This window comes from Psittacula echo, assembly GCF_963264785.1.
Source record: "Psittacula echo genome assembly, chromosome: 15".
Classification (NCBI taxonomy): domain Eukaryota; kingdom Metazoa; phylum Chordata; class Aves; order Psittaciformes; family Psittacidae; genus Psittacula; species Psittacula echo.
This window is the reverse complement of record NC_137751.1, coordinates 2162359-2172086: the sequence shown is the minus strand read 5'-3', so window position 1 is coordinate 2172086 and position 9728 is coordinate 2162359. Positions and strand designations below refer to the sequence as shown.

Here is a 9728-nt window from a genome sequence, read left to right as displayed (position 1 = left end):
GGTTTTAATTTCAAGCTGAAGTTCCCTGGAGCACATTCATATTTATTTTCTGTTTATTAAAAATCCAATACTCTCTCCCCTTCTACACTGTGGCTTATGAAACAAGACATCCCACGTAGTTTTATTACAGAGTTGATCATGGCACTTTATACGGGATGTTTAACTGTAGCAATATATAACCTGCATTATTTTTACTAATGGGGAAATAAAAGGCCAGTATTTTATGCTGATGGGTGGTTATTTATAGCATCTAATTCTTTACTGCTGGAACAATAAAACACGGGTTGAAATCAGGGCTGCTCTCTCTCTGTGTTACCATGGTTACAGAAATCCTAGGGGGAAGCATGAGCCTTCTGAAAATGTGGAATTCTCTTTTACCCATCCATGTGAGTGCAGCACCGTTGTACAGGGTGAGAGGGACAGTCTGTGCAGCTAAGATCCTTCAAGGATTTCATTCTTGGTCTGTGGGATGTACCTCACAGCTCACAATGTAAGTTTTGCTGTAAGTGATGTTGAAATGATACACCATAAATGTGGGGAGCACACAGGGATAACACAGCTGCATGTGCTTACCTTGCAGTGATCCTTGCAATGAACTTGTCTGATTGCAGTTTCATGACATTCAACCTTTTAAAGATGACTTGTCGTACTAAAGATGCGAGTATAACACAGTGGTATCTGTATTGCTGCTTAGGATATCCATAAAAGACTATAGCAAATTTCCCAGGTTTACTGCTCTACGTGGAAGCAAAATACAGATCTCCATCAAGTTCTGCTGCACTCAAACACGTGCCTCATCCTGCGTTTCTCACAGCAGTTCTGGCCTTGGGCTCCTCCAACCCTAACTATTCTATGATTCTATAGTTGTGAATGCTCCATCCCTGGTGGTGTTCCAGGCCATGGGTGACATGGTTTAGTGTGAGGTGTCCCTGCCCATGGCAGGGGGTTGGAACTGGATGATCTTAAGGTCCTTTCCAACCTTAACTATTCTATGATTCTATGTTGTTTTCTTCCCCCCTTTTAGTAAACCAAAACCCTACAATTTTCCCTGGTAAAGCTGCAGACTGATGATGTCAAACAGTCAAAGTGAGCACAAACTCACCTGCTGATACCACCTGGCAGCAGCAGCTTATTGGGTGCTCTTTACCTATCATTTGACTTCTCTGAAGTGAACTCATCACGGCTGAGCGAGGGAAGCGTGGGAACTGACAGCATGTGAACAGCATCCCTGTGGTAAAACCAATCGAGTTACACCAACTTTCTACTTTATCCTTGAAAAATAAAGCTCCAATGGCTGCAGTTCTCCATCACGGAGATGCTGGCAGTGCGTGGTCTCCAAACGTAATAAATAAGTAAGAATTATTTGTTTGTTGGGGTTTTTTTTTTCCTGTGGGGCAACAACAGTAGGGACTTCTCTTCCTCTTTCATGTTTTCTTCTGTCTAAAGGAGCAAACAGCACTTACTGTGTTCCGAAAACAGTGTGCCATGCTGTGCTCCTCAGCTGTTTATTTTAGACATAACCTGTGGTCACAGGACGGTTTGGGTCGGGAGGGACCTTAAAACTCATCCAGTTCCAGGGACCCCTTCCACTGGAGCAGCTTGCTCCAAGCCCCTGTGTCCAACCTGGCCTTGAACACTGTCAGGGATGGGGCAGCCACAGCTTCTCTGGGCACCCTGTGCCAGCGCCTCAGCACCCTCACAGGGAAGAGCTTCTGCCTAAGAGCTCAGCTCAGCCTCCCCTCGGGCGGGTTAAAGCCATTCCCCTTTGCCGGTCCCTGCAGGCCCTCGCCGAGGCTCCGCCCCCGCCGCTGCGTCACCGCTCCCGGCGGCGCGCGGGAGGTAAACAGGGCGCGCTGGGCGGGGCCTTTCCCGCCAAACCGGCGCGTGACTCCGCATCGGCGCGCGGCTCCGCCCCCGCCCACGTGCGCGGGACCGGCGCGGCGGCTCTCGCGAGATCCGGATGTAAACAAAGCTGCGGCGGGGGGGGGCTCGGGGAGGGCGGGCAGTGCCCGCCGCCTGTCGCCGACTCAACCCAGCTTAGAGCGCAGCCGCCCGCCGTGTCCTCTGCGTCCCGCCCACCGCTGTGGGAGCGGGGCCGGGGATTGGCCGGCAGCCGGCAGCGGCCCGCCTTCGGGGCTCTCTGATTGGCTAGCCGCGCGCGGTGCGCTGGGTGTCATTCCCCGTGGGGACCCCAAACACTGTCAGTGAGGCGCCGGGCAGAGGGGAGCGGCGGCAGGTGAGGGAGCGCTGGGTGGGAGCGCGCCCCGCGGCCCTGCGCTGAGCCCGCGGCCGGGGTTGGGAGCGCTGAGGCGGGCCCGCGCTCCGGGACCGCTCTGTGTCCGGCTCTGAGGGCGAGCGCGGGGATGAGAGGCCGGGCAGTGGCCAGGGCGCTGAGGGGAGGAGGCGGGGGGGCAGCGCGGGCCCTGAGACAGCCCCCGGCAGCGGCGCGGAGCGTCCGGCGGGTCTCGGCGCCGCTCCGAATGGCCGCGGCCTGATTCACGGGGCGGCGGTCGGGGTAGAGGCCGGTCCGGTTGGGGTGTTTTGCTCTGTGGAGTTGCTCAACAGCGGGCGGCTGAGGGTGCCCAGGGCCTCTCGGCCGCCGGCGTCCTGGGGCCGGGGCTGTCGCCCGCGGCAGGGCTCGGCACGGCCCGGCAGCTTCGCCGGTGCTCGGGGTTGTTGTGCAGGTGACAGCGGTCCCGGCTGAGGGGCGGGCCGGGGCACTGGCTGGGCTGAGGCATAATGTGAAGGGATATTACGCGCTGTTTTGTCTTTTGAGGTTGCTTGGCTTGTGTGTCAAGCTTCAGTTGCGTTGCTGAAGGTCTTGTTATTCATTTCCGTGGGGCTAAGCGCCTTACTTAAAGAGGTGCCCAAAGGTGGACTGATGCTGATACGTATTTCTCTCACTTCATGTACTGGTTCTTGGAGTAGGACAGGATAACAGAGCGGCTGGAGAGGTGTGTGCAATCTGTGATGCTTCTGAAGTGTTTTTTGCCTTTAGAAGTGTTAGGCTGAGTTTCCACATGGAGAACAGAAGCGTGAAGCAGAACTTGAAGATAATACAAAAAGCTGATGTGAAAAAGTAGTAGAATGTGTTCCATCGCGGTTTTCATGTTAGCTTCAACGTAACCCATTACACGTTGTCAAGAGTACAACAGACTGCAGTTATGATTGTGCATTATTTTCTAAGACAACCGGTTATTAGTCTTAATTAATGGTGCTGATAACTGTTGATTATCAGCAAGTACCGGTGCCACTGTTGTTAATGTACAGTTTGAAGGAAATTTTCCACTTTATCACGCAGGTCTGTGTAGTTTTTGCTTTCACGTGCATTGCGGGAGCTGTAGGGATTGAGATACTGCAAAAAGAAGTAATTTGCTTGGGGTTTATTTTGGTTTTTGTCTTAAAGCGGCTGTAAAGTGGCCTCACTGGTTTGTATATGTAAAGTCTCTTTCCTCAAGAGGTTTTTACCATCCTGACAGAGTATGTCAAGAACCAGTGTAATCAGTAATCCTGCTACAAATCGTTGTTAAAAAGCAATGTGTTTCTTACAGGTACCTGTGAAGACACAATGGCGACAGAGTCCCCGCGCCGCCCCAGCCGCTGCACTGGAGGAGTGGTGGTTCGCCCGCAAGCTGTCACGTAAGCGCCTTCTAGAAGAGTAGCCCTGGTTTGGAATTGGTTTTGTTTAGTGGTAGAAGAAGACCCTAGCCTGAACTTTCTTTCAGAGCCAGCTGTGAGAGCTCAAGTCGATCGTATGGGTTTGTTGTATTGGGTGTTTTCCACTAAAATAAACTGATGTTGCATTCCTGTGTCCCAGGACTGTGCAGGTCAAACTGTCTCTCTAAATGGGATACTTTTCACTTATACACCAAAACCTGCAAAGTTGTACGTTTTAAAAATGAAGATATTGCAATGCTTTGGGTTTTTTTACACAATTTTACTTGCTGTGCAGACACCTCTCTTAGATCAGTGATTGCAAACTTCTTCCTTAGGTTAGGAGGAACATGCATAGCATCTTCGTTTGCTGCTGTTGTAATCATACCTTGTCACAGGGGTGGATGTATTAAAACACACAAACCTTCCATTAAAGTCCTTCGGTAAATAGAATTCTGGATTCTAGTTTTTATTTGTGTTTTTACTTAAGAGAACAAAGCCAAGAGCAAAGGAAAAAGCTACTTCTCTCCAGTCAGAGTGTATAGGAGACCATGTTTTTGCTTGGCCATCCTTATGTTTATTGTGTTCACATGAAAATACTTTCATGGCAAAAGAGCTTAGTAGGAGAGTCCAGAAGATTTATGATCTTTTCTCTGTCTGTTTAAGGATCTTTGTAGCAGTTTTTCTTTTGTCCTGGGGATGTTTATACTGCTGAGCTGTTGCTGCAAAATGGCACCATATTGAAGTGTTCAATTGTACCATCAGTTTCAGTAGCTGTTAGTTTGCCCTGGAGAGGGCTGTGTATTTTGACATCAAAATTCTCTTTAGTTTTATTAGGGAGCACAAGAAACCAATTGTCGTAACACAGAAAGTTGTGTTAGAGGTTTGTCTTAACAGCCATGTGATAGAGTAAGCTTTTATTTTTACCGTTGCAGAACTCCTCAACAAAGGCATTTCTGTTTGTAATGACCTTTTCTTTAAAATACGCTTTAAAAAAAATGATACTAGAAAACCACTGCAAGAATGAAATTACCTGTTCTTTTGGTTTGTTAAATATGGTGGCTTGTGTTTGAGGTGCATAGTTTCACCTCAGAAATTTCTGTCTTTCTGACGAGAGCTTCTGTATGTGGAGCAGCATTCTGCTGCTTATCTTAAGCTCCTAGATTCTTACTAAGGGAAGATGAACTTATTTTTTTAGTAGGTTTTATTGTTATTTTGGTCATTTTTAGGCACTTTAAATATACTTTCCTGGACGTTTCTCAACTTTAGGAGAGATTTAGTGTACATGCACTGAATAAAACATTTCCTGAACACCAGCTTGGTTTCAAAATGTACTTGGGGGGAGCAAAGAAAAGTTGGTTCCTGAGCTGAAGGATGAAGACAGTGTGACTCTTGCTGGTAGGCATTCGCGTGAGAACTTCAAATGCTATTTATTACCATACCTGTAGACAAGTGTTATTGCTGGGTAATAAAGGGCTCTCAAGATGTACAAAGACAGTGTTGGTGACCTACATAAATCAAAGAAGAATCAGCACTAGAAACCACAGCTCATTTATAAAGCCTCAGTGTAAGGCAGTAAACCACGCTTTGATGCAGTAATCCTTGGATTTTTGAACAAAATTGATTTTTGTCATGAGTTAGACTAAGCTTTCTAAAATATAAAACTTTGTTTTAGAAGAGGAGTCAGCCTGTTTACCTGATCCAGCTGTTGCAGCTTTTGACTGGAGATATCTCCTCTGTTGCTGTGTATAGGACAGAGTACTTCATTCTCAAATACTAAACACCAATTTTTATTAAAAGAATATTTCACAGCACAGTGTCAGCATGAAGAAAGCAGAGGTACCTTTGGACATCAAGACTAGAGATTTCCTGGCTTTTGTTTTTTCTTTGTTGCTATGGCAAATCTTGAGTTAGCACAGAAAAAAATACTACTGATAGGAAAAATCAATTTTGGGGCTGCCACAGTCATTGCCTAAAGAGTTTGGGGTTTTAAAATTGTCTCAGACTTGATGAAGATAGTTCTTGTTGTGAGCATGTTTCAGTATTGCTTGCCACAGGAAGCACAAACTTGTTGCACAGTTTCGATGCCATCTGTCTGATAGAGTCAACCCAGGCTGTACGTTGCTTAGCAGTTACACAAGAGACTGACCACTCATGTAGGGATAAGCTTATAAAAGCATTAGTTTAAATCTATCACAACAAATGTATCTTGCACTAGATGCTCTTCTAAATCATTGCTGCTAATGAACTTCCAAGAACGAATAAGCTTCTCAGGCTATAAAATCTTACCTGAAAATCCCTCTCCTTACTAGTCTTAGTTAGGGTTTTGCTCCATCTCCTGTCCCCAAGTGCTGCCATTTACTTCAGCATCATACATAATGCATCTGAGGTCTTAAAGTTTACTTGCCCCACAAGGAGAACTTCAGCCCTTAGCGTAAGTCTTCATCTTCATGTCGTAATAGCCAAATCAAGTAAAAAATAAGGAAGAATAATCTCCAAATGCCTGCTGTACTTCAGTCAGCCACTCTGATGTGGAGAGCATGGTTTCTTTCTTGCTTCTTGTGTTTTATACGTTCCCCCCAAGCAGTTATTTCATAAACAGGTATCACTTGGCTTTTTACACACCTTCAGGCCCTATTTATCAGTGTTTGGCAGTATGTGAAGTAACTTTACTGAAGTAAAGGAAAAAGTGACTTTGCTTTGCTCTAAAGATTATCCGTGTTTTCTCTGCTGAGAAGTCTTATGTAATGTATTCATGACCACTTTGAGTTTCAGTGGTAGTTGAAATTCTCCTTCTGTTTTCAAGGGAACAGTCGTACATGGAAAGTGTTGTTACGTTTCTTCAAGATGTTGTGCCACAGGTACGTGAAGATCTTTCAGACTGTTTTTTTCGGTGTACAAAGCAGTTGAAGTGTGTGTCAGGGGGACCAGAACATTGAAAAACAAAAGCCAAATTTTGTAGTGTTTTTGAACGTGAATCTTGAGACCAGTTTTTCAAAGTGTTGACTCTCTGAAGATTGGGCTTACGGGTTTCCTCTGATGGGTGATAATTAAAGTGAAAGTCTTAGCTACATAGAAGTTAAAGAATTGCAATATAAATAGCAGGAAGAAGATTGCAGCCTTCTCCTTTGGTAGTTTTGGTGGTAGAGTAGTTGATGAGGGAGAGACTGTGCGTAATACTTACTCTGCCTCCTTCAAATATGTTTTCTTCTGGGTTGTAGTTGGAAACCTATGTATGGCTGGGTTGGTGCTGGAAAAACTTGGCAGACACCCTGTGTCACCCCAGCTTTTATCATTGGCTGAAAAGGAGAAAGTTTCCTTTGCCTCCTTTACTCCCTCTTTTTTTTGGTCTTGTTATCTTAATTTGCCTTGGAATGTGCTGGCTTCTGTGGAACTGTGGAGCTCTGCTGAACCCATCATTCCCCAGTGTGATGGGTCCTGCAGAACAGGAGTCCTCACTCTGCTTTGTTCAATTTAATTTAGTTTTATTTTTAATTTCTGGGCTCTTCCTCTCTAGAAAATAACACTGCTGCTCTTGGTCATAGTTTTCACAGGTGGTAGGAGCATGAAACTGGACTGGTCACGTCTTATTGTCCATGGGCCTCTTGGCAGCAGAGAGAAACCAGTTTTGTTTTGTTACTCTTTGGGAAAGCTGTAGTCTGTAGTGGAGGAGTGCTGCAGCTAATTGTAGCTTCAGGAAACTGTCTTGGTTCTTGGTTCGTTATGGTTTTCCTCAATAGTAATATTGATACACATTTGTGAAATGCATTTTGGACTCATGGTCAAAATTAAAAATAGTCAAAACTTTCATTTAAAAGTTTGCTGCATTCCACACATGCCCCCGTTTTTTCCCATCTGTAGTTAAAGGATACAGTCTGTGTTTTATTTCACAAATCAGTTTGCCTGGGAAGCATGGAATGTGATTTGTTTTGAAAAGTAATACCCACACTTGCTTTTTAAATTTGTATTTTTAGTTCATGTTATTGCCTTTCTGGTATGAATAAAGTTATTATACAAGCTCTTTTCATATTTAATCCAAAATGCTGCACAGTATTTTGTTATAATTAATTTGGAAACAGTGGTATTTCTAGTGTAGCTCACGTTCTTACTACCACAGCTTCTCCTGAGAACTGTAAACCCTGCAATTTAGAAACATTTCAAGTCTTCAAGTCTCCTTCAAAGTTTCTTTGTGTATGACATCTTTTTATGGGAATCTGTACAACCCAGAACTGAGACATGGATCTGTTCTACTGGAATTACAGTTTATTCTCTTTTAAATGACTACATTAAAGATGTCACAAATATAAGTAAAACATGTCAGTAAAATATAAACTGTGTAGTAAACGCCTCTTTCTTTTCGCAATCTTCCATACAAAGCTTTTAAGTGAATTAAAGAGAATTTTGAAAGTAAAAATGCCTCACATGAGAACCTCTAACTACTAAACCTAAAGGTTGTAGGAGCCGCTGTGTTTTGGCTTGACTAAATTGCTCTAAGTTGCATGGCATTTCTAACCTGCTCCAGAAGACTTACATATGTCTTGTCATTTCCACATTAGTAAAGGATGTTATGCTTGTTGAGTTATATTTAGTGTGGTTTATGTTGATCATAGAACCATTCAGCTTTGAAGCAAAACCTCCTAGGAATACTGGTGGCAATAAGATACATGTATCTCTGTTTTTCTTTTTTAACTTAGATTTTCTCTATGGTCTACAGAGGGAGGAAAAAAGATATTAAACTTTCTTATTTCAACCCTTTTGGTTTTTGCCCAGGCCTACAGTGGAACCCCACCAGCAGAAGAAAAGGAGAAGATAATTTGGGTCAGATTTGAAAATGCAGATTTAAACGGTATGGCTTCATTTTCTCTCACTTACATTTGTGGTATTTGGGTCTACGTACAATAATTTCAGTCAGCTTTATCAATAAGCTTTGTTGACTCAAGTATTTAATTTTACTATTCTAGATAGACTAAATTCTCAGTTCATTATCTACCAGGTAGAACATACGGATCTTCTGGTTTTATCTAAAGGCAGACTAACTCTTGCTTAAGAAGAGGGGTAGATAAAAAGAAATTGATTTTAGTCTAAAACAAAGCATAGAACTGAATTTATTTACTCTACTCATTGATTGCAAAGCCATGTTAGCTAACTGTGAAACCAGTCCAGGTCCCAAATACATTTTCAGTGGTGTGAATTTAGGGTAACCAAGAACGGGAGAGCAGTTGAGTGAAGGGACCAGCAGATTCCATGACATCTTTCGGGGAAGTAATAGAGCAAAGCCACAAAATATTCTTAACGTGTAACTTGTTTATCACTTCCAGTGTATCTTAATGAATCATCAGCAAGGACTTTGTGCAGAAAACAGGTCTCCAACCTTTTTAAGAGAAAATGGTGATTGCTACAAGCTTTTGCTGAGAGTATCAAGTAGATCCCAACTTAAGATGAGAGCTGTTTTACCTGTCTGTTCCAGTTAGCTTGTTCTGAATAAGGAAGTTAGGGACTGAATGGGAGGTAGTTGAATGCTGCTGTCAGGTAATTACTTTTGAATTAATTGATGAACTATGGGACCTGCCTTCTGGAGAATGCTGGATTTAAGTCTTCCAGCAAATTGCTGTTTATCATCTACCATCTTATTTTTCTGTCTAGAGCTCTATGGTCAAGGCTCATTCTGGTCTCAGAGGAAGTAGTAGCACCATAGCTAGAGCTCTGATGGGGAATTTTCAGCCTTTCCAAGAGGTTATTAGGGAAGATTACGGGTTTTCTAGCTGTTGAAATGGCACAGAGGCTGGCAGTTCATCAATTCATGGTTATTAGAACTAGAAAAGACCTGTCAACCTGTACATGGCGTTATGTCCAGCTTTGGGCTGGTTAAGGTTTGTTTGTGAGTTTGGTTTCCTTATATGTTTGGTTTTTAAAAAAATCTCAGGCATTCGCTCTTCACGTTCTTTCCTAGAGTATAACAAAAACTCTTCAGAATATTCTTCAGAATCCTTTATATTCTGTTTAAGTTTACTTTCATGCAGCCTAATCTGTTTGGGCCTGAATATATCCTCTGTGACCATCCTAAATACTTCCTC

The 9728-nt window shown here is 43.7% G+C and overlaps 1 protein-coding gene across 4 annotated transcripts in view; it reads left to right on the top strand.

Moving 5' to 3' along the window:
* Positions 1 to 2181: 2181 nt before the first annotated feature.
* BCAS3 (BCAS3 microtubule associated cell migration factor) overlaps positions 2182 to 9728 on the top strand; it is a 363502-nt gene continuing 355955 nt past the window's right edge. For 3 of the 4 annotated variants that reach the window (XM_080629980.1, XM_080629979.1, XM_080629981.1), the window contains exons 1-4: positions 2182 to 2236; positions 3552 to 3639; positions 6461 to 6515; positions 8425 to 8500. In XM_080629980.1, the coding sequence (XP_080486106.1) occupies positions 3569 to 3639; positions 6461 to 6515; positions 8425 to 8500 (202 nt within the window). In that variant the 5' untranslated portion in view covers positions 2182 to 2236; positions 3552 to 3568. The remainder of the gene's footprint in view (positions 2237 to 3551; positions 3640 to 6460; positions 6516 to 8424; positions 8501 to 9728) is intronic. The other variant, XM_080629982.1, reaches the window with a different exon arrangement.